Source organism: Lissotriton vulgaris, chromosome 12 (assembly GCF_964263255.1).
Source record: "Lissotriton vulgaris chromosome 12, aLisVul1.2, whole genome shotgun sequence".
NCBI lineage: Eukaryota > Metazoa > Chordata > Amphibia > Caudata > Salamandridae > Lissotriton > Lissotriton vulgaris.
This window is the reverse complement of record NC_141700.1, coordinates 557,386,403-557,411,477: the sequence shown is the minus strand read 5'-3', so window position 1 is coordinate 557,411,477 and position 25,075 is coordinate 557,386,403. Positions and strand designations below refer to the sequence as shown.

General features: G+C 48.0%; 1 protein-coding gene across 1 annotated transcript in view; it reads left to right on the top strand.

Moving 5' to 3' along the window:
* VPS45 (vacuolar protein sorting 45 homolog) overlaps window positions 1-7,910 on the top strand; it is a 322,652-nt gene extending 314,742 nt beyond the window's left edge. The window contains exon 15 of the mRNA XM_086945373.1: window positions 7,298-7,910. Within this exon, the coding sequence (XP_086801499.1) occupies window positions 7,298-7,385 (88 nt within the window). The 3' untranslated portion in view covers window positions 7,386-7,910. The remainder of the gene's footprint in view (window positions 1-7,297) is intronic.
* Window positions 7,911-25,075: the final 17,165 nt, after the last annotated feature.

Below are 25,075 nucleotides of genomic sequence, written 5' to 3'. Positions count from 1 at the left end.
ATGTAATGTTACTTGTATCGTATATCTGGATGCAATGACAGAAGCAGCAAAATACCAATTGGGCCACACACTATGCTAAGGACAGATTTTTAGCTTGTGTGTTTTTAAGCCACACCCTTAATTACATCGGCCACGCCCCTTTCAGAGGAACTCCAGTTTTTTCATCCCACTTAAAGCCCTATTAATTGCCATGTTCATTAGCAAACAAAGCAGGGAACATAACAAAATGTAGGTATATATATATATTTAATCTTATAAAGCGCGCAGCTACCCAAAGGTTTCCCGGCGCTAAACCAAAGACAAAGGGGGTGTGCTTGCAGACTCGTTTATTGATTGAAAAGCCAGGTTTTAAGATCCCTGCGGAACGTAAGATGGTTAGATTCTGTTCGAAGAGGAAGAGAGTTCCACAGGGACGGGGCTAGGAAGGCAAATGAACGACCGCCCATTCTGGCTCTCCTAATTCTGGGAATCTGGAGTTTGTGTTGGTTGGATGACCGCAGAGAGCGCGAGGGGACGTACAGATGAATCAAGGATGTTAGATATTGAGGTGCCTTACCCCAGATGATTCTATGTGTGAAACAGAGCGCCTTAAATTTAGAGCGACTCTCAATGCGGAGCCAATGAAGGCTACGCAAAGAGGGGGAGGTGGAGGATTGAAAGGGTAAATTACATAACAGACGCGCTGCCATGTTCTGGACAGTCTGTAATTTACGAATTACCTCTTTGCTAGCCCCCAGAAGAAGGATGTTACCATAGTCCAGGCGAGAAGTAATAAGCACCTGGACTACGGTTTTCTGGGTGTCTAGGGGGAGCATCCGGGCAATTTTCCTCAGCCGTTTAAGAATGACTGTGCAGGTGGAAGAGACTTTAACAGCATGTTGCCTCATGGACAATTGGTTATAAAAAATTATGCCCAAATTGCGTGCTGTTTTGGAGGGATTGGGAGGGGTACCCATTTGGACAGGCCAATGGGAGGGCCCCCATAAGGCGGTGTTATTGCCAAACAGAAGGAGTTCTGTTTTTCCTCCGTTTAATTTTAGCTTGTTGTTGTGCATCCAGGAGGCTATGTTGCTAAGTCCAGAACAAAGGGCAGATGTAGTGACATGATGACTGGTGGAAAGTGAGAAGATGATCTGAGTGTCATCTGCATATGAAAATATGGAGAGCCCCGCTTGCTCCGCAATGGTCGCCATGGGTCTGACATACAAATTGAAGAGAAGGGGGCTAAGAATGGAACCTTGAGGAACTCCATGTATTAATTTGTGAATTTTTGACGTAGATGTGGCCGAAAAAACTTGGAACGTCCGGTCATACAGAAAACTGGTAAGCCAATTGAGGGCAGAATGAGAAATGCCTATGGTTTTGAGAGTGCTGACATGAATGGGGTGGGAGAACGTGTCAAACGCGGCACTTAAATCGAGTAGAATAAGTGCCACGGTCTCCCCTCTGTCAACCAGATGACAAACGGTTTCAGAGACTCCCAAAAGAGTGGTTTCAGTAGAAAAAACGGAACGAAAGCCAGACTGAGAATGATGCAAAATGTTGTTAGATTCGATAAAACTGGTGAGTTGTTTAAGGACATGTTTTTCCAATATTTTGGAAAATACTGGGAGAAGGGAAATTGGACGAAATATTGGAAGGTCATTAGGGTCAGCATTGGCCTTTTTTAACAGGGGTACAATCATTGCGTGCTTCCAATCACTGGGGACCTTTGCCTCCCTGAGTGACATATTTAGTAGGTAAGTGAGATGCCTCTCACATCATAAACTGTACAATACATGTATGGGAACCTCTACCAAGTGCAATTAAACAAAGGCTTACATATATTATGCAGTGTGATAACATGTGTATGACAAAAATGCCAATAAACAAATGTTTTTTAAAAAAAAACAAGGGCTCACATAAATGCAATGCATAATTTGGCCTAGCATAGTGGCGATGGCAAAGGCCCAACAATTTTGGAGTACCATTTGCCTAGCCGTGAGACGGTGTCTTATTACTGCTTCTGGCTCAATGCAAGGGTCCACTTTCCTTTCCCCTGGACAGGAGAGCGAAGCTTACATGGGATTCAGGGGCAGGGTAAATCAACCTGAATTTTTGTGGTGGGTTGTGATCTCTGTGTTCCTGATGCAGCCTGAGTGGTTTAAACCTAGTCCAGTATCTCAGTGTTTGCACTTGTGTCTATGAACCTCGCTGGAGTGGAGACCTATTAAGAGAAGCCATAAAGAGCTTGCCCCTCTGGCTCGAAATGCATGGGTTTTGATTATTTAGCCCATAACTTCCTCCAACATAGACAGAAGGCTGATACACGGTATACAAACCTTCCAAGATGGAGGATCTGACTTCATGTTTTACCTCCAAAAGATGCGACAAAGGAAAGTTATTTAAAAAAAATACAATAAATGAGTTCATTGAAAGGGGTGGAAAGAGGCATTGTATCTGCTGCAACGTAGATTCCAAATATTTGTAAGGACTTGTTTCAACATGAAATACAGAGTTGCAGGACTATAACAATGGGCTCACAGTGGTTCCAGCTTCTGTGGCTCGTAAAAGATACATATTTTATGTAAACCAGCTGTTCATCAACCATGGAGGACACAAGCACTGGAATAAACAATAAGCATGCAGGATTAAAAACGATTTGTAGTGAGATGCAGCGGTGTATTACGTAAATCCCCTTGTTACTGCACGGGATATCATCTCTAATCTGGCAGCCACAGCTAACAGTTTGTCACAAGATGGCCAGGGGATTACCAGTGCGGCTTGCCTGTTGATTAAAATGTTCTGCTGTGTCTGCCCCGTGACGAGACAGCGCTTCTATTTGGGATTTTACTGGGTTCTCGCGCTTGGCATTGTGTCAAAAGCAAGAAGAAACACGAGGCCTGAGAACCGAGATGAAACTTCATTTGAGTGTGAAACTTAACAGGACATTGGCCTCCTCCAGGGGAGACTGCCATAGACATAGACTCCACCCCACGCACAAATAGGTTGTCAGTTAAAGGCCTTTTCCCCTCCCCTGTAGCTGAGCTAACTGGCAGGGTCTTCCAGTTAAGAATCAGGGAAGGGTAACACTGTAGAAGAACTGTATCCTCGCGTGTCGAGGCAAAATTATGTTATCAATGCATAGTAATGAATGGTAATGTCACCACTGCATGATATTGCAGGATGTAGTCATCCTTGTACGTCAGTGCACGGTTGCGGTGTCTCATAGCTCATCAACAAGTAGACTCCACAATCAGGCAACAATACAATAAACAAATATTGAACCCAGTGCTCATCTTTCAAGAAAGAAAGTCAATAGAGCGTACACACTAATACAGTCAAATACAATTAATTGTCCCTTGGAATGCGCTGCGCCACTATATGCTGCCCTCCTTTGGTCCCACCTCTGATATCGTTGGTCCCTCTTATCAAAGTACGCGATGACTGGGTTATGCTCGGTCTCTTATGGCTCAATCGCAAGTGTTTTACCACATGCAGTGGATCAGCCTGGATTCTCCTTCAGTGTGCTTTTCTGAGATGTGGCGGCCCACCCAGCTGCTCGACCGCCCACCAGGCAGGCACAGTGTTAGTAGTCCTGATTTGTTGCAGGTGTGACCATGTGGCAGCAAAGTGGCTGGTACTCTGAGGATGATGCCTTACTGATTGCGCATAGAGCAAGCAGTTCTCAGTCACACCTTAGGATGTGAGGTTGAAAGCACACGTCTGCACCGGGTCTAATGTCTTATCAGTGGCCCACGTCCGCCCCTCCCTGGGTAGTGCTTTAGCGATGCTTCGTAATGCTTATATAACGCAGTGTATATATCCATCCATGATCACTTATGTACTACTAAAACTCGATGTATACATACACCAACTGAAGTGGAGAATTGGTGACTGAGAATCACAAATTATTGGATTCCTGGATGAACTACTACCTCCAATCCCAGGCTTGGAGAATCACTTTTTACGTGGGCTGAAAAAAGTCATGAAAAGGGGGATTAGCAGCACCTGGTATGAAGGCATATATGGACAGACTGATGGCAGCAGTAGGAGGACCCTTGTTAGGATCTAAAACAAGCAAGGAAGAACCCAGGCAGGTGATACAAGCCCCCTTCTTTTCATTTAAAAGAAAACTTCTTTGCTTATGGTGCATAAATTGAACGTGGCGGTAGAGCAGGACTATGGACAGTGAAACGGGGGTAGGAGGATTAGCTGTAAATACAGCATTATTTTTCTCTTTTATCAAAAGGTGCAAAATGCAAAGGAACTTGCAGCAAAGAACCCAGTACATTTCCAAATACAGCCTTTTAAATTTAAGGGAGGTGGTGGGGAGGACAAAACGAGGAAGTGAATGGTGTGTAAGGGGCTGTGCACAGGAGTGGACGGCTGGAAACCTCTCCATGCATGTGCACAATAGTGGAAGTGGCATAACATTCGCGCATTTTAACAGCAGCGGTGTACGTTCGAGCTCAGCCACAAAATGGACGCTGTTTCACTGTGGGTTTTTGGGGAGATCCAGGCGTAAAAGCCTTAATGTTTCAACGGCGCTTCTGTATGGGAGTGTGATCAGTTTTACGGCACAGGAGCCATTTTTATCAAAGAAGGGATGTGCAGAAACAATGGAGTGATGGACCTCTAGTTTTTCATTAAAGGCCCTGAACCTAGTTGATGAGCAAGTGCTTCTCCACCTAATCTGCAAATATCAACTGTGTTTTGTTACATTGGCTGCTAAGCACACAATCAGGGCTACAGATCGGAATGCGTAAAGTATACTGATCTGATTTAGAGGAGAAAGGCACTGTAATATGCTCTTCAGTTCATTTAAAACACGCAAAGGAGGAGCGAAAACTAATGCAAAATGATGTTGGATGAATGTTTGAATGATAGGAGCAGTAATTATAACAGACCATTTATACAGCTTGACAGTAAACAAAAGGGGTGTTGCGTAGGTCCAGGAGGACCTGATTTTTTTTCAGGATATGGAATTTAAATGAAATATATTTTCATAGCTTATTTTCAAAGTCAGTAGGTAGTAGTAGTAGTAATAAGCTTTATTCGATTTTTAAAAAAAATCATAAAAGCATCGACAGTACAGAAATACTAACAAAAAAGAAACCCATAAACAAATCATTTCATAGACACAATAAAAAGTACAAAATTCAGTTACCATTAAAAAACTTGACAGTTTGACCTATGTGATGTGAGAGGAGCACGGGTAGAAATCATGTAGATCCCATGTGCGAATTGTGCCTTGTCTTTCATTGGGGGTACAAGCTCGTAAAAAGGGGGCAACATTGGTGTTTTTAAATTTAATTAGTACCAGGTCCCCAGCAATGCATTTGGGCAGCGTCCCTAACCATCCCACCCTTCTGACACTCAAAATACCCCCGTCTAGCCCCGGCGGCAACGGTCTATTCTTTGTTAGCCAATAGATGACCTTGTTTAGCAGATCCTGCTGATGTTCGCGTGTTCCCTGGGTGAGGGCAGGGACCCCAGAGAGGACAGACACATACGGTGCGGCCTCAGGGGGCAGGTTGATATATGGCATTCTTGCCAGGGCGGATCTAGCCACCGTATGGGTTTTTGGTGCAGGTTTGACAAAAACTTTGGGGCCTATTTGAGAAGATGTGCAAGATGGTTGTATTTGGGTGGCCCCATTACCAAAATCATGCGTTTCGGGGGCGGTGGTAGGGTTAGGACAAGCACATGTGGCCGTAATAGTAGCTGGAAGCGGGAGCTTTCTTATGACTGACTCGATGTTGGTCAGCCTATCCCCTAAATCATTCATTTTTATGACCAAGGGAGAGATGGTAGCAACCAGCAGTTGCTCAATTCTGTCCAATAGGGTCATGTTGAGTGACAAAAGAGGGTCCTCTAGTTTGTCCGCGGCCGGGTCCTCGATAAATGCTATTGGGTTAGCAAGTGGTGGTAAATTGTTCCCAAAGTTAGTTTCGATGTCATGCTTCCATCTATTGTAAGAACCCAGGGGCGCGACGTTTTCTTGGTTATGTGCTTTATCAGCGGGGCCATTTGCTTTAGGACAAAAAGAATCCACAACAGGGGAAGTTATAAGATCGGGGGAGTACTTGGTACCGCACAGGGCGTTGAGTTCCTCCCATATGGACATCGTGAGTGTAGTAACTGGATAACAAATAATATTAGAACACGATACCTTCGTCTTTGATGGGACTAAACGGGGTGGCCCGTCCCGGCCTCCACAGGCCTCGGAGGGCCACAGAGGGCCCGCCCTTTGCCCGGGCTTAGCCCCGCGCTTCGTCCCGCGGGACGGAAACAGGGAGTGTATTTATTAGGCAGGTAGGCGGGGCCGGCAGGGGAAGAGTACCAGCTGTTGGTGGTCCAGGGGAATGCTGGTACTCGCAGTCCCCGGCCGCCGCACCCGCCGATTCCCCGGAAAGGAAGAGCAAACAAGGGAAAAACGGCAGCAACAGCAAACAGTCCCCAGATGGACGGACGGCTCCTCCGGACTCCCAAAGGTCAAAGTCCCGACCCACCTCGAGCCGCGAGTCGCACCCGCGAAGCGGGGGCGGCAAGAGGTTGTAGGAGGCAGGCAGGCAGGAGGCGGGGCCGGCAGGGGAAGAGTACCAGCTGTTGGTGGTCCAGGGGAATGCTGGTACTCGCAGTCCCCGGCCGCCGCACCCGCCGATTCCCCGGAAAGGAAGAGCAAACAAGGGAAAAACGGCAGCAACAGCAAACAGTCCCCAGATGGACGGACGGCTCCTCCGGACTCCCAAAGGTCAAAGTCCCGACCCACCTCGAGCCGCGAGGTATTCTAGGGAAAAAACTTGCATGGATCGAACCCTCTGTAGATTGTGTTGGACGCACATGATTTGCAAAAAGAATAAATAATTATAAATAAACAAGTGCAGGTGCGGATCAGTTTTTGTGAGTGCCTGATGCTACGGAATGCCGAGTTTGCCCCATACTAGGGCCTTTTAGTGTTGATTCCACCACATGCCTGATTCATCCACCACCCTACACTTCCTGTCCCCTTTCTTGGCTCCTGCACGTTCTGTTTTTTTTAATGCTAATTCTTCTGACATTGATTTCCTATCTTTCTCTTCCTCCTTCTTTCTCCAATTGAAGCCTTTTTCTCTCTCTTGCTCTGGGTCAACGTGTAATAATAGGAAAGTAAGTCCCAATCCCAAAAATGAGTACCTGTCTGTCACACCGCCTGCACAAATTAAACACTGATCTAAATAATGCTTATTGCCCTCTAGTCCTTGTGTGCCTGCTTTACAGCGGCAATAATTTAGAATTCCTCTTTCCCTGTTTCATCTTTGTCTTTTCTGTTTAGTTTTTTAGAGGAGGTTCAAGCGTCGGGGTTCCAGAGCAGGAGTGCTGAGAACATCCATGCTACAGCGCGGTCAGTATCCAGGCGGTGAGACGTGGAGCCGGGAATACGAGACCAGAGCCGACCGCTTCTTCGATGTTTTTTCCAGTGTTGTGTTTCAGATCATACCCCTAGGATATCCCCTTCAGATCTTCCAGACCTCTTCTTCAGACCTCAGCCTGGTCTTTTTCTAAAGAAAGGAAGACTCGACTAAAACAAAATCTTGGGGTTTGGGGGTGGGCACAATGTACACATGAACTATAGTGCTCGCTACAATATCTGGATTTGAGATCTTTCTACAGCTGTTGAGGATCCACTTTGTATAAACAAATATTTATTCCATTTCCGCATCTTCCAGGAAGATGTACAGGTTGGTCCAAGCCGACACTGTCCACCTCTTTCTGCTCTGAAACTTTAACTTTAAACTTTAATGGAGTTACTACCAGGGAAGTCTATTCTAAACAGAATTGTGCACTGGACTCTAACAGTAATACGTGTATCACTGTGCATGTGTTCTAATCTGTCTGACCTACTGTTGTCTTAAAATCCCTTCCCTAATAAATCCTCCACGCCCGAATGCTCTTCCTCTCCATTTTTTATTCATGGTGGGTGGGGTGTGACTGTAACATTAATTTAAGTCTGTGGTTGCTTTTTTTGCTCTTCTCGCTTTTGTATTTATGCCTTCCGTGATGGTCTTGGTGATAGAACACAGTGACTTGCTGCTCTCTAGAGCAGTACGTATTTGCCCAGGTCTTCAATCAACAGTATTCATTTACTTGGTGCTTACTTTGCGAGTTGCGTGAGTCGGCTATTCCAGCTGGTCGACACAGAGTGACCTGCTTGGTCGCTTTTTGGACTCCCCAACAGATGGAAGTGAGAGAGAAACGGAGCAGTGGTCTTGAGTATAAAGAAATATGTTGGAATCGACTGGCGTAGTTCACATTGGGGATTTGGGGCTTTCAAAGTCGGTAGTCGGTACCTGATGTTTTCATTGCGCGCTGTCTCGGGTGTTTGGGACACGGGGCTGCCCCGGAAGGGAGCTGTGTGGGAGAAGGGGGCTGTGTGGGAGAGAGAATGTCTCTGGGCCACGGCCCTGCGTTAGCAGCTCGATCCAAGGCCTGGTCCGCAGCTGACAGCGCCTAACGCTCAAGGGCATCTTGTTGCCTTTTTTTTGTCCAGAAATCAAGATGCGCGTCAGAAGAGAGAAGAGCTGCGGTAAAGGAACAAGAAGGAACAGTGCGGGGAGTGGAGTGGGCCTGGAGTGCCGAGGGCTGAATCAGCCTCTCTTCGGCGTGAAGCTTGGCTTCAGTGCGCCTCTGACCTTGTTACCGCCTCGTGGAAGTGAATCACGGGTAAAAGTACGGTCGTCATGTCTCAGAATGTACAGTAGCGTGCCAGCGCGTAGGCTGCTCGTCATGGATAAGGCGGGCTATACAAATACAATTGTACAATTGCTAGTGAAGAAGTGAGGGGGGGCAGGTGGGGCCGAGCCCCATCTGTGATTGCCCTGGCCCCACCCTCCCCCTTGTGGCACACCACCAGCGACAGTTGCTGCCAGCAAAGAGACACGAACCTTGCCAGCCTGATAGCTGCGATATTGCTTCTGTTTACATTTCACGTTTCACTTACGTTTCATAAGAGTATTTGCGTTTTCCAAGATGTTGTATTTGTGCAGTTTTTATGCAAATATGAATGTATAATGCGTACTGTGAAGAGGCGCCTTATGCATGAGTCTGAGCATAACAGGGCTCAATACAGGGCTGAAGAATTCATGACAAAGACAGTGCGAGAGTCTCACACAGCCTGTCAGAGCGTCAGAAAGGGGTTCAGAACAGATGCTCATTCGATGCTTGACCTCTCAGCAGAGCTCACACAGCAATGGCCAATTGTAACCGTGGTTCTATGCAAAAGTATGCAAAGGAGGTGCACAGCTGTAAAAGTATTGACCTGGTCAAAGATAAGAAAAATGCAGAAGTTACAGATGAGTTTGAATTGTGTGTGTGTAATGGGAAGGTGGGACGTGAAGGAGATGCACGGAAGTATGTGGAGGAGAGGATGAAAAGAGAGTGCTGGAGAGGAAATAGGTGAGCGGGATTTGAATCGAGTGCTCCAGAAAGATCGGAAGAGAAAAAGAGTATAAGTGGATCAACTGGAAAACTGCAGAAGAGAGGAAAGTGAAGAGGAAATTTAGAGTGATTAAGACGCTCGGAAGAGCCCCTTTCTCAGACCATAGTACATTTAATTCAGTCTGCTCAACATGTTGAAATTACTTTGTGTGTGTGTCTGTGTGTGTGTATTAACTCAAGCTTCACAATTCCCCATTGTAGGTGGCCCTACCAGTTTTATCTGTGGCCCCTTGTGTGCCCCCTAAAATTCAGTCCTAGAGACGCTACTGTAGTCAAGGGATCAATTGATGCACTCCACATTCTTCCCACCTCTAATATATGTTATTGCCATCTATTGAGGGCCTTAACAGCTATTGGAATGTTGAAATATTGAAAGCGCCATCGAAGATAAAGAAGATGTTCAGGGCCAATACGTGAGCGCAGTAGCGGTTGGTGTCAGGGCAGAGGGTGGGGGGGAGGGACGACGGCCGAAAATACAAACAAAAAAGAACAACAAAAGAACTTAACTGCTTTCTGCCTCATCGCTGCTCTTCTGCTTCTCCCGTCCACTGCCTGCCCAGGCTCTCATATTCCTCTGTGGCCAATCCAGACGCAGCTCTCATGCATAAGAGCAGCGTCAGGATTGGCCTGAGCGCCCTGGATTTGTGCTCCCAGAAAGACTAGGAACCTGTGCCTGCTGTCTACTACCGGCAATTCAGCTCGGGTTGGAGACCTCTCCGTGCGCATGTCCACTTGGCCATCCTAAGACAGCTGGCCAAGCCGACATGCACACTGACAGCCATGCAAACTACATCTGCAGCCTGTCACCTATTAGGCCCCACCCCCAAGATTCAGCCCGAGAAAAAATAATGAAAAGACAATAAACCCATTTTATTATAATTTTATTTTTTTAAATTTTGAGGCTGCTGGCAGGGAGGCCGACGCTCCTCCGCCATAGTGGAGGAGCCGCAGCCGCTGCTTGCTGGTATCACCATTCTAAGCCAGCATTCCAGTGCTTGTCTTTCTGGCAGTGCCTAATTTGTAAAACAAAATAAGTGACAGGGACCCCGTCAGGAGGCCTCTGCAGCTTGCACCACCAATTGCCACTGTCAGCACTGCCAATGACATCACTTACTCAACTACTGACCATCACACTGTTACAAGTGTGACAATCCATACTGTTTGAGGACCCCAAAGGCATAAGAAAGGCATGGGTGGCAGGTATTAGTTATTTTTAATTTATAGTGTATTAATAAACAGCTGTTGTTTTGCTCACCTTTATATTTTAGAAACAGCGCCACCATGTGCCGGCTGTCATGAAGGCCGGTGTTGGCAATTAAGTTCCGGTGTCAAGCACCGGAAACCACTGACTCAAATTAATCACTGTTTCTGTTCTCTCTGTTTACTTTAGAACATTCTAATCTCAGTGAATTGATCATTGTAAGAACATTGTAGCTCTTCTCAATCTGGCTATAACATTGTTAAAGGCTGTCTCATGTTTTTTAAGGTTCCTGCTGGTGGCTCAGGCCTATAACTCGCTAGGTGGCCCTTTAGCAACCATTATAGCCCTCTAAAAAGAGGGTGGTAACACTATAATAATTAGCCAGCAGCAACCATTACTTAAGCAACAGATAACAGCATATAATGATGGAAAAGTGTTAATTTAACGCTGTGTCACTCCACGTGCGGATAAACAATCCCACTTGTGTGCTTCATCTATGGGGTGACAATGCATATTGAATTTTCTGGGACAGTCCATTGTCACCATCTGTCATGACCGGTTTCAGAACATTAAGCACGTTCTGATTATCAGAAATTGTTGACTGAACACAGATGGGGCAAGTTTTCATGTGTTCCTGTGCAGGATTAGGTCTCAGCTCCTATCAGAAAGCAATAAAATTAATAGAGATGACAATGTGTGTAAAACAGATGTTGAATTGACCATAGTGTCTCATTGGCTGTGTTTTCTCTGTTTGTAAGCACTGCCAGTTAAGTTCTATTCTGTTCCCTAGTGGACCATGGCAAAGGACCATGCTACATTGTAGTCCTACTTCTTTGTTTATGGAAAGTCCCAGTTTTTGGCTTATAAAATCTGGTCACCATGTTCATGTTCAGAGTGAACGACTTACGTTTTCTGAATTTAGTATACAGGCAAGTACGAGTAGGTAATGCCGGAGTTCTAATCCCCATGATTGCACGAGCCAGTCTTAGTATTCTAAAGAGAGGGCCGACGAACACTTACAAATCAATTCTCTTCTTGGCACTATAAATATCTTTCTATTACCCAAGTCGAAGGTGATAATTTGATCTGTGTTTTGAGGGCATCCATTGGTTGTGCTTCTTTGGTCAGATAAAGTGGCTAGCGTTCTAAAGTTCAGTAGTGAAAATCTGAACTTTGTTCGTGTTGTAAGTTCTTTGAATAAATAATAATAAATAAATAAATACCTGATAAGGTAGCGCATTGCTGCAGAAGCGCTTCGCGCTCTCATTGCTGAAATTGCATTTTTAAAAACAACCTGTTTAACTATTTGTTTTATTCCTGGGTTAGTATCCCCTGTTTTTATCTTTCCTCTTACCTGCACCATAATCGGTTCTACACCGCTACTTGAGCGGGTCCGGTTCCTGGGGTGGGATCCATCTTCGCCGCCATCTTGGAGTGGTGTGGGTGTCTGCTTAGGCGCCAGTATTTGCGTGCGCAGGAGCCAGCGAGGGACATCTATTTAAGGCGAGTCCTATCGTGGCTCGGCCTGATAAGGTAGCGCATTGCTGCAGAAGCGCTTCGCGCTCTCATTGCTGAAATTGCATTTTTAAAAACAACCTGTTTAACTATTTGTTTTATTCCTGGGTTAGTATCCCCTGTTTTTAACTTTCCTCTTACCTGCACCATAATCGGTTCTACACCGCTACTTGAGCGGGTCCGGTTCCTGGGGTGGGATCCATCTTCGCCGCCATCTTGGAGTGGTGTGGGTGTCTGCTTAGGCGCCAGTATTTGTGTGTGCTCTACTGGGCAGGAGCCAGCGAGGGACATCTATTTAAGGCGAGTCCTATATTGGCACGGCCTGATAAGGTAGCGCATTGCTGCAGAAGCGATTCGCGCTCTCATTGCTGAAATTGCATTTTTAAAAACAACCTGTTTAACTATTTGTTTTATTCCTGGGTGAGTATCCCCTGTTTTTAACTTTCCTCTTACCTGCACCATAATCGGTTCTACACCGCTACTTGAGCGGGTCCGGTTCCTGGGGTGGGATCCATCTTCGCCGCCATCTTGGAGTGGTGTGGGTGTCTGCTTAGGCGCCAGTATTTGCGTGCGCTCTACTGCGCAGGAGCCAGCGAGGGACATCTATTTAAGGCGAGTCCTATATTGGCTCGGCCTGATAAGGTAGCGCATTGCTGCAGAAGCGCTTCGCGCTCTCATTGCTGAAATTGCATTTTTAAAAACAACCTGTTTAACTATTTGTTTTATTCCTGGGTTAGTATCCCCTGTTTTTAACTTTCCTCTTACCTGCACCATAATCGGTTCTACACCGCTACTTGAGCGGGTCCGGTTCCTGGGGTGGGATCCATCTTCGCCGCCATCTTGGAGTGGTGTGGGTGTCTGCTTAGGCGCCAGTATTTGCGTGCGCTCTACTGCGCAGGAGCCAGCGAGGGACATCTAATTAAGGCGGGTCCTATCGTGGCTCGGCCTGATAAGGTAGCGCATTGCTGCAGAAGCGCTTCGCGCTCTCATTGCTGAAATTGCATTTTTAAAAACAACCTGTTTAACTATTTGTTTTATTCCTGGGTTAGTATCCCCTGTTTTTAACTTTCCTCTTACCTGCACCATAATCGGTTCTACACCGCTACTTGAGCGGGTCCGGTTCCTGGGGTGGGATCCATCTTCGCCGCCATCTTGGAGTGGTGTGGGTGTCTGCTTAGGCACCAGTATTTGCGTGCGCTCTACTGCACAGGAGCCAGCGAGGGACATCTATTTAAGGCGAGTCCTATCGTGGCTCGGCCTGATAAGCTAGCGCATTGCTGCAGAAGCGCTTCGCGCTCTCATTGCTGAAATAGCATTTTTAAAAACAACCTGTTTAACTATTTGTTTTATTACTGGGTTAGTATCCCCTTGTTTTTAATTTTCCTCTTACCTGCACCATAATCGGTTCTACACCGCTACTTGAGTGGGTCCGGTTCCTGGGGTGGGATTCATCTTCGCCGCCATCTTGGAGTGGTGTGGGTGTCTGCTTAGGCGCCAGTATTTGTGTGCGCTCTACTGCGCAGGAGCCAGCGAGGGACATCTATTTAAAGCTCCCCCCTTAGCGCAGCGGGATCGCGCAGCGGGGGCGCCCTCGCTTAGCCGGAGGCGTGCCAGAGTCCTGCCCGTCTGCGCCCGTCCGCGTTCGGACGCTTTGGGCAGGGCAGGACCCTGGATCCTACATGGACTATATAGGGGTCATAATGCTGCGCTATTCGAAGGACACCCTACTTGCCATTGGGCAATGTAATTGAAGCTGTGATGCTCCGCGGGTAGGTCCGCTGTGTGGCCCTTACTCTTGTGCTTGCGGGAGGTGGACTTTGGACCTTTCCGCCCCCATCACATGCATGAGTAACGCCCTTGCTGCTGTTGTAATTAGTTCCCGCTCAAATTTTAACGTATGGAACCTGAATGTCAGGTCGATGGTAAAACATCACCAAGATATTTTTGACCTGATAGGTAAGGAGTCGCCCAATGTCTTTTGTTTGACAGAGACCTGGTTACAGGAGACTGACACGGCCGTAATCAACTTGGCCTTCCCGCCTGAGTATTCGGTCTATACTCCTAACCGATCCTCTAGAGCAGAGGTCTTCAAACTTTTTGATGCCGAGACCCCCCTGTCAAAAAATGTTAGGCATGAGGACCCCCTCCTGACCAAAATGTCTAGAACTTCGTACTCACCATCATCGACAACCAAAAGCGCCCCCAATTCTCACGGCAAATCATTTTACAGTTGGGAAATGAAATTAAACAGTGTTTAGCAAAACCAAATGTTTGTAGATGACTATGGTTCGTGGTCTTTTGGGTTTTGTTATTTGTTTCGGTTTTTGGTAACCATCTTGGCCAAGTGAACAATAAATTCTGAAGGCCACGAGAAAATGCTAAGAGGCTGGCTGCCTGGGTGTCCAGTCACCTAGACTATAATTATGTTCTCGTGGTACAAGTACGGCCAATGGGTATGCCCTTGTAATTTGTGTGCTTGGGCTATGCTCAAAGGTCATCTTGAAGCAGACTACCTATGCTCATGGTGCATCTCTTGTCCCTATGACCTCTTTCACATCAGTGCCCCTAGAAGTGCCCTTCTTTGCAGGCCATACGTTCAGTACAGTGGGAGACCTAGTATCTGGAAGGCGAATGACATCCATTGTGAACATGTGTTCCCATGCACTTGGTGTAGGTGCCGGACAACATGTTGCACGGTCAGACTGGCTAAACTGAGCCTTCGTCTCTGACCGACGCTGCAAAAAGTGAGTGTGTGCAAGGCAAGCCTAGGTCGCATTTAACAATATGTTCGAAATAGCCAATTCATTTACAGTTCCAAATATTATGCTTGCCATAATTTTGAGCCTCTGCCTGCCAGCAATGTTATTATGTAGGCGCATGAATTATTGAAGATTAAGCATTAGGAGCCCTGGTGTGAGGGAGCAGTGAGTAACAAACAAAACTAGCGTATTCACTGAATCTGCAAAGCCACATGCAGCTTTTATTACACAAAATAATATTTTAATAGCGCACAATCATGACAACCCGTCCCACCTCTCTTTCTATTTATTTTGTTTCGAGGTAACTGTACATGTAGCGTGCTTCAACCTCCCTGTCCTGAGACATGCCAGTGCCAGTCTGCGGGGACTCTGGCGACTTGAGTCAGCTGAGTCTTGTGGATATATTCATTTATTATGCAGCTGACGAGATGGGGCCTCTCACAGCTTAGGAATCTCGGCCCGGGTGCACGTGGGACACATAAGCCCTGGAGTAGACTGACTGATGCTACTTGTTTGGTTGCCAGGGAGGAGGAAGAAAGCCCAGACATTTACACTTTGTGCCTTATTACTTACCTAGGATAGCCAGACGCGCACACTGCGATCTTTACTTCACTATTCATGCCCTGTGCTGAGTGCAGACACATGCACACAACCTCATATACAGCATACTTTGCTGAGTGCAGGCGTGAGCCAAGGGCTCTTTTCATGTTGTGCACAGTAGAAGCTAACGCACAGGGAGAGATTATTGTATGGAAATGAGCTCCACACCCGATTGTATACAGTTAACATTGCTTATTTATACTGAATACATGCTATAATATTCAGTCATGGTAAACTGATATTCATTGCTTGATTTTGCTCGAGAGTGTCACTCGTGGTTGTTGCAATGAATTTATGAAAATGTCACACATAGTAATCTGAAACCTTGGCAGCTATGGGACGTGCCGTGTTTAAATAGAAAAATTCAATCTTCCATTGTGTTTCTCTGGAGCAATCAATGAAATTGAGCACGGAGTTAAGGCAGCATAAATAAAAAGACACATGCAGGAAAGAATAAAAACGGACAGAACACAGAAAATAAAGATCAACCGGAGCCTTTGCCCAAATCCCCTCATGGCTCAATCGGGAAACAAATAAGAATCTGTGTGTGTGCGCAAGTCAGTTTCAGTGTATGTCTGCAGCGGGGAAGAGGCAGGTTACCTAATTAAACTGGGAAGCTTTGGGTTGCCTTGGAAATCAGCCGGAAGTAACGCGAAGATCCTAATGAAGAGGCAGCAACTAGGCACAAAGCAGCACACGAGGTGAAAGCAGGGATGGCCAAGGAAGGCATCAGTGACGGCGTGAATATTGCAGAACTCCCTCGAAGTACAGGCTGCATTGCAAAGGTTCTGGTCCATCTTTATGGACACAGTTTGCGGGCATTTCCTGGTATGCATGCTGCAGTCTCTCTGATTGGAGGACATGTTTTGATGACGTAGCCACATTATGATTGGCTTATTTTACCTAGTCCTCCAATCAGAGAGCCTCCTGAGATGCCAGTATTTCTAATCCAAAACGAAGAGGAAACGTTTTGGAGATGAGGCAGACGTGAGGCTGGTGAATGCGCGACCCCCTTCAGATGACTCCACGCCCCCCTGGGGGTCGCGCCCCATAGATTGAAGACCTCTGCTCTAGAGGAGGGGGAATCGCGCTTGCGGTTAAATCCTGTTACCCGTGCGACTGGTGTGGGCAAAACATTTCTGGCTGCGAAAGTGCGTTGTTTAAGATCTCAATTACGCCTAAGTTTGCCTTCTCGGGCCTACTGATTTATCGTCCCCCTGGTAGCGATGTGGCTTTCAGGGAGGCCCTTCCGGACGCTATCAGCACGTTGGCAGCAGGCTGCTCCAATTTCTCCATTCTTGGCGACTTAAACCTCCACTACGACAACCTGACCATACCCGCGGTAAACAGCTCTGTAGCCGATCTTGAGGCTCTTCAGCTAGTTCAGTTGGTGTCGCAGCCCACCCATGTAGGCGGTCATATTTTAGACCCTTTCTTTACAAATTTGGCAGAAGTTAGTATCTCCATTCCATCGCCTTTGGCCTGGACTGACCATTATTTGGTCCGTATCCAGTGTCCACTGCACAAGCCTCCCCGCAAACCCATGGTTCGCTCTATCCCCAGACGGTGTTGGAACAAATTAAAACTTGATGATTTCTACCACCTTTTGTCCACTGACCCGCTGGATCCTGTTAATACCGTGGATGCGGGCTACGACTGCTTTTGTGAGTGGGTTACTCGGGCCCTTGACTCCCTTATTCCGCTAGTTTCGCGTAGATGTGGGTCAAGGGACCCGAGCCCTTGGTACGACGATTCACTGCGGGCGCTCAAAAGCACCTGTAGGCGTGCTGAGCGGGAATGGCGCAAAACTTATGACTGCAATAAAAAAGTTTTGTATTTGGACGCCGTAAAATTATATCACCGTGCAGTCTGCAGAACCCGTGCGGCCTTTTACGCTCTGCAATTTCGCACCAGTACCAACCCCTCTAAATCTATCTTCAAGACCTTGAAAGATCTTATAGCTAAAAAGGTGGTAGCGAACAATCAGGGTTCCACTTCTCACTGTGAAACCTTGGCGGCCTTCTTTTTGGAAAAGGTCCACCCCATCTATAGAGCCTTTCCCATGGTCGTACCCTCTGTTGGCAGACCTCCTAAGCTCCCAGTTCTGGATCTTTTACATTCTTTTCCAAGTTTAACACAGGAAAACTTTGGGAAATTGGCTCAGCAGGTCAAGTCTGGGTCTCCGGCTGACCCTCTACGGCCAGCTCTGTTCAGAGACCTCACATCTCATGGTCTTTCGCTGGTTTGCTCTTTGATTAACACCTCATTAGCATGCGGCCTGGTCCCCGCGAAGTGGAAACAGGCGGTAGTTATGCCCATCCTAAAGAAACCAACTCTGGATGCTGGTAAACCCGAGAGCTACCGCCCAATTTCACTTCTCCCGTGGCCAGCCAAAGTTGCCGAGGCGCATGTTAACTCTGCCCTCTCGGACCATCTGCTACGGGCTAACATCTTAGACAGCACGCAGAATGGATTCCGGGCGGGACATATCACGGAGACAGCCCTCCTCTATATGGTGGAGCACCTGCGCTCCGTGCTTGACGCGGGTCAAACGGCGGCGCTGGTGCTATTAGATCTGAGCTCCGCCTTTGACACCGTCTCCCACCCGATCCTTCTGCAACGCCTGGAGGAAGCAGGTGTCACCGGCCATGCGCTCCAGTGGTTCCGTTCTTTCCTTGCCAACCGATCTTTTTGCGTGGCCGTCCCGCCCCATCAGTCCAAATTCCATCCTCTGGATCTTGGGGTCCCTCAGGGCTCCTCGCTGAGTCCCACGTTATTCAATCTTTACGTGAGACCGCTGGCTGAGGTTGTCAAGAACTGGGGTATGACCATGGTGTCATATGCTGACGACACTCAGTTAGCGGTTACGATCAGCGGGGATGCGGATGTGGATGCCCCTAGATTCCAGAATGGACTCCGGGCGGTCGCCAGCTGGATGACCTCCAACTATCTCCAACTAAACGCAAATAAGACGGAAATTATGATCTTTGGCAAGCATACGAAACTCTGGGGAGACAGCTGGTGGCCTTCGGAGTTGGGTCCTACGCCATCTCCGGTCGCTGAGTTAAAAAACCTTGGGGTGTGGCTTGACCCAACTCTCACCTTTGTCTGCCATACTAAGCGCATGGCGGCCTCCTGTTTTGGCATCTTGCGTGGACTACGTCCCGTATTAAAATTTTTCGATGCTACCACCAGGCAACTTGTGGTACAGGCAATGGTGATCTCTCGGCTCGATTATGCCAGCTCCCTCTTAGTGGGGCTAAATCAGGCCGGAATCACCCGCCTGCAGCGTGTACAGAATGCAGCGGCTAGAGCTGTTATCGGCTTACCTAGATTCTGTCCCACTTCCAATACTTTGCGCGCCCTGCATTGGCTACCGATTGCGCAAAGGATCCAGTTCAAGGTTCTTTGTGTAGCCTATAAGATTCTTAAGGGCTCCCCGGCCTTGATTCTTTCTAACCTCCTGTCCCGTTATGTTCCGGTCCGTGCCTTAAGATCCTCGGACCTAGAACTCGCGGTGGTTCCCCGTTTTAAGCTATGCCCGGCTGGCGGCCGCTCTTTTCAAGTACGCGCTGCGGTTCTGTGGAACTCTCTTCCCCTTGAAATCCGTGCCCTCAGGGATTTGCTCTCCTTTCGTCGAGCTGTTAAAACTTTTTTGTTTCCTTAGATCCTTCCTTTCACTTTGTTTCAGTTTTGTTGTGTTGTTACCTTGTCGGGCGCCAGGACGCTCCTTTGCTGGAGCATCTGTGCGCATAATAAATGATACTAACATAACATAACATCAAAGTTAGTGCCATGAACTTTCTAAGCACTCCCAATGGTGGTGAGACTTCTACACTACCGAGATTGCAACCAGATCTTACAGAAAGCCAGGGAGCTGCAGAATTTGCAAATTGGCAACAGTAAAATCATGATCTTCACGGATTATACCAGGGAAGTGCAACGCCAAAGAGCTTCCTTTTTAGCGGTGAAGCGGAAGCTGAGGACTCAACACCTTCCTTACGCAATGCTGTTCCCGGCCCGGTTGCGGGTCACTGCTGACTGGAATACGCACTTTTTCCTCACGCCGCAGGCCGCTTGGGACTGGCTGGAAACCCGAGGGGAGGCAGGTGAGCGTTCACCATCTGCGGCCTCACCTCGTCATCGCTCCCCTACCACATTGCCGATGCAACGACCAGGCTCTCTCGTGGATTGGCGCCAAGAACGAGACAGGGCGGTTTTGGCGGTGGCGGCCATCAGCCAAGGAGATCACAGCCCAGCCAGCAACAATTCAGAGCGCACGAAGAGTGGAGAACAGAACCCTATTTCCAGCAGCGTCCACGGGCTCTCGGAGACTGATTTACCAGTGGTCACTCCACAAACAGCGGATGGGGTATTTGGCTGACAGAACACTATGCATAATATGACTGCCTTCATGAGGTATCTGTGTTGCCTGCTGGGCTTTGGGATCTAGTGCCTAGTGGAGGGAGGTAATGTTTGAGCGCGCTGTGGAACTTTTTAAGGGGGACGGGGGCAGAGAGATGAATCCATGGGAGAGAGGAGGGGGGGTTGGGGGGGCATCTGGGCTTATTGACTCGACGCTCCAAGCAGCCTGAACTGATTAGACTTTCTAAGTGTATTTTCCTTGTTTGGATGGGGATGCCTTGTTGGATGCCTGTCCTGGGGAGGGGGAGTTGGGGATGTTTTAATTGTTTCAATTGTGGGGGTTGGTTCAGGGGACCTGGGCGTGTCGGGGGGGGGGGGGGGGAAACGGGATGGAACATTACCTAGATCACTATCAACAATGGGACCCACATTAGGTTACACATGTCTCACATGGAATGTAAGGGGTATGCATACTATGCATAGGCGCCACAAGATACACTCCTTGACACGTAGAGGTATACAGATAGCCTTCCTCCAGGAGACCCACCTCATTGCAAAAGAAGGGAAGGCTCTCCAACGCTGCTGGAGGGGTCAAGTTTACTACACTACATTTTCGGCGTATGCGGGGGGGGGTCTTAATTTGGGTAAGAGCTGGGGTTCCCTTTCAGTGCACATCACAATTGATTGATCCTGAAGGCAGGTATGTAGTGATCCGGGGGAAACTGGATGGTAGAGATTTAACGTTGGGATGTCTGTATGCACCTAATGTGGACCAACCCGCCTTCTTCTCCTCACTGTCCCATAAATTAGCATCTGTCTTGGTAGGACCACTATTACTTGGGGGCGATTTTAATTGTGTTACAGATATTGACCTGGATCGATCACACCCCCCCTTACCGAATACACCAGCGGGCAAACTGGCAGTGGCCCGCTATACCTGGCAACAGACTTGAGGGTTGATTGACACTTGGAGGGTTCAGCACCCATTGGATAGAGATTACTCCTTCTCTCACATCCACGAATTACATGTCCGCCTAGACGCATTTCTATGCTCCCCTGGTGTGCACTGGGAGATTACCAATAGCGAATATCTCACCCGCACTATTTCTGACCATAACCCGCTGATGGCCCAGCTACAGTGGTCGCGGCTGTGCCCCAGATTCCCTACCTGGAGATTGCGCCCGGAAGCGCTTGAAAATCAGGTCTTTCGAACCACTATAGCCTCGGCCATTGAACCCTACTTTCAAATTAACGAGGGGACTACGGGGTCAGTGATTGTGGAATGGGACGCCTATAAAACAGTTGTGCGCGGGACATGTATATCGGCTGTGTCTGTGTCTTCCAGGTCCCAGGTCTGGGACCTGGGACCTGGAAGACTCTATTGCAAGACATCCAACAGGAGGTTGAGAGATTGCGTGCCTTAGAGAAAGAGCGCCCTGAACGGCCGGATATGCAGGAAGACTTATTGGAAGCCAGGGAGGCAGTTGCAACAACTGTAGAACGCCTACGGTGTTTTGATTACAAAGCCTATCTCACATGGGCGCACTCAGAGCGAGATAAATCGGAAACCCTTTTGGCCTGGCTAGCTAATCCCGCTCATCGTGGCTCAGTCATACTAGAGTTGAGAGACCGGATGGGAGTGGCCCACTTTGATCAACAAGGGATAAATGAGCTGTTTTTTTACTACTATACAGAACTTTACCGTAGTAGGATGCTTCCATCGGAGGAAGACTTGCAAAACTCTATGAGGGATCTGAACTTACCGGAATTGGGGGACGAAGATGCGAAATTGTTGGGTAGGAACATCGAGGTGAGAGAAGTGCGTGTAGCCATCCAAAGTATGGCACGGAATAAAACGCCGGGGTCGGATGGCTTTCCGGTGGAATTCTATCTCACTTACATCGACCTCCTTGTACCTCGCCTGGCGTGGCTCTACAACGAAGCCAAGAAGTTAGGTAGGTTGCCGGACTCCACCAGGGAGGCGATCATTATCCCGCTACTGAAACCGGGCAAGCAGCCCTGGGATAGAACGGCGTATTGCCCATTATCCATGCTTAACTTGGATTACAAAATCTTGAGCAAAATCCTGGCGACTCGGCTGCTTCCCCACATGTCCACACTGATACATGCCGATCAGTCCGGGTTCATCCCTGCCCGCAGCACAGCGCTTGATATTCGACGGCTCCTACATGTTCTGGAGGCCGATACCTATGAGGAGGATGCGCCAGCAGTGTTCGCGGTTGACATCGAAAAAGCATTCGATAGTTTAGATTGGGACTACCTCTTTCATGTTATGTGTCGGATGGGGTTGGGTCCGGAATTTGTGAGCTGGACGGCTTTATTATACAAAGATGCAACGGTCAGAGTTCGAACGGGGGGGTTGTTGATATCTGAGGCATGTAGGGTGGGAAGGGGCACACAACAGGGTTGTCCCCTCTCACCATTGTTGTTCGCCATAGCGGTGGAACCCCTCGCGGCGCACGCTCGATTGGGGCGAGCATATCAGGGATTAGATGTATACGGGCAGGTCCACCATATCGCACTTTATGCGGATGGCCTATTAATGTTTTGGCAGATACGGGGGAATCCCTGCGAGGAGCGAAATCTCTGCTGCGAGCCCGAAGTATGGTAGCAGGGTTAAAAGTCAACTGGACGAAGTCGTGCCTATTTCCGACTCGGGGAGGTAGAGAGTGCCCGCGGACCATGAGGGGGTGACCTGGGAGGAGAGAAGTCTGCCCTACTTAGGCACAGTGATTTATCACGAACGGAGAGACATTCTGGAGGGAAACGTGGGGAAGGCGATCAGGGGAGCCAAAGCCAATTTTGAGTTCTGGAGCACTCTCCCTTTATCCGTAGCGTGACGAGTGGCACTCCTCAAAATGGTGACCCTTCCGCGATTACTCTACTTCTTTAGGACTCTCCCGATCTGGATCCCGGTGAGCTATTTTCGGAGACTTAAGGCGATGGTCAGTGCCTTTTTTTGTGGGGTACGGGCAGTCGCAGGGTGGCGCTCGGGACACTCATGAGACCCAGAGCAAAGGGGGGACTAGCGGTCCAAGACTATGAGACGTACTACATAGCAGCCCAAATTCAATGGCTCACGCAGTGGGTAGCGAGGGCAACTAGGGAAGAAGGAGAGACAGGTGAGCCGAAGGGTCCCTTGCTGGTACTGCCTCGCATAGTTCTGCGCTTCCCGATAGGTGACATGCAGCTTACTCAGGAGTTTGCCACAGCCCGAAAATGTTGGAATAGGTACCTACGACGGGGGGGATATAGAGGTCCCTTACGCATCCGATATCCCACTAAAAATATGCAGGGCACTGCCGCACGGAGGAACCTGGCAGAGGTTGGAGACCTGGGAACAAAAGGGTTTAGCGAGGATAGGCGACCTATATGAGGATGGCACGCTGCTGCCATTTGATGTCCTGAGGGACCGTTTTGAATTGCCAGGAGGTGACTTTCTGATGCATGCTGCGCTCACAACAGCGGTTTGCAAGCACTGGAAATTGGGTTTGACAGAACCGCCTACATCTATGGGTTGCCAGTATGTGGTGGTTGCTGCGGGCACAGTCAAAGCAGTCACTTGCTTGTACAAGCGCATGACCCAGGAAGCTCTAGCCCCACTGATAACTTTGAAGTCGAAATGGGAAGCGAATATAGGGATGGATATACCAGATATGGCGTGGAGTGGGATAGTGGAGAGGGCTTGGAAAAGTACGCGAAATGCCCGGTTCCAGCTGGTGCACTTTCACATCCTACATAGGGCTTACCTAACACCAGTCTGTTTACATAAATACTTCCCAACCCAGTCAGCGGCCTGTCCATGATGTGCCATGGAGGATGCCGATTTCAAACATATGTTGTGGGCTTTCCCGGCGCTCGACTCCTTTTGCCAAGGGGTGACAACACTGTTGAGGGATGTTACAGAGCGGGACCTACAATCCTCCATGGCACATTGTATCCTACATTGGTTTCCCCACACCTCAAAGAACAAAATTACTAGTAAATTTATTGACCTGGGGTTCCTCTTAGCTGAAAGGACCATAACCTCTCAGTGGAAGGCGAACAAGGGTCCCAGTGTAGAGAAATGGAAAAATGAATTTAGTCAGTGAGCCCAATGCGAGGGGGAGGTCCGACTACGAATGGCGCATAGAACAGGTAATGAACAGGCACTAGAGAGGGCGAGATCCTGGGAAAGATTAGTCATAGTACTTGCACTCCCTGCAGACGAAGATGAGGAGACCCCTGCACATAGCCCTGGCACAAATTCGCCATAGTATATCGAGATGAATGTAGATCACCTTGCATAGATCAGTTGCCAACTGCTGCCCCCTTCCTGTGAAGTGAGACGACCCATACCACATAGTATCCATTGGTCCAATTGCTAGGTATAACCAGAGATGTCAACCTATTTCCATCCCAACGGCGTTCCACCGTGACACGCCTGGGGGGAGGGGGGTGGGTGGTACTGGTTGAGGGAGGAGGGGGATGTAGTTGAGGTAGGGGGTAAATGATAGTGGGGGTGAGGAGGGGGGTGGCACCTAGGGGGTTGGGTCGACTGTCCGCATCTGGTAGCATTGCTATTATTGCCTCGGAGCACAAGAAATGAGTGTACATATTTACCTACTGAATAAGATGCTTCTCCGAGTGCTTGCCTTGTACTGAACTGATGGTTACGCGAAGATGCGGTACTGTTGTAATGCCTTTTGTGCTTTAAACTCAATAAACATATTTTTTTTAAATGAACTTTCTAAGCACTAGTAAGTCCAAAGGTCATACTTTTCTATTTAACCTTACCTTCCTTTTTCTTTACCATTCTCGAACCAACATTTCTTCCACATCACACTATTTGTTTTTAGACCACTGGGGACCCTAGATCAAATATTTCCAAAAATTGCCTTCAGATTACCCCCACTGCTGTTAAATCTTACCTTAAGTATCCAAATTGTGTATAAACCGCTGCTAGAAAAGCCATAAATATGGCTAAGTAAATGTGAAGTCCCAAAGGCGCCATATTAAATTAAAATACATTAAATTGTGTTCTTTATTAGTGAATGGGGAGCGCTCTAGAGGCAAAATGTTAATTTGTCTGGAGTGCTAAACCTCCTTGAACTATTCATGCTGTTAGATCTGAGTGGCAAATAGACCACACTTTCTTCTGCTATCAGCGCTAATG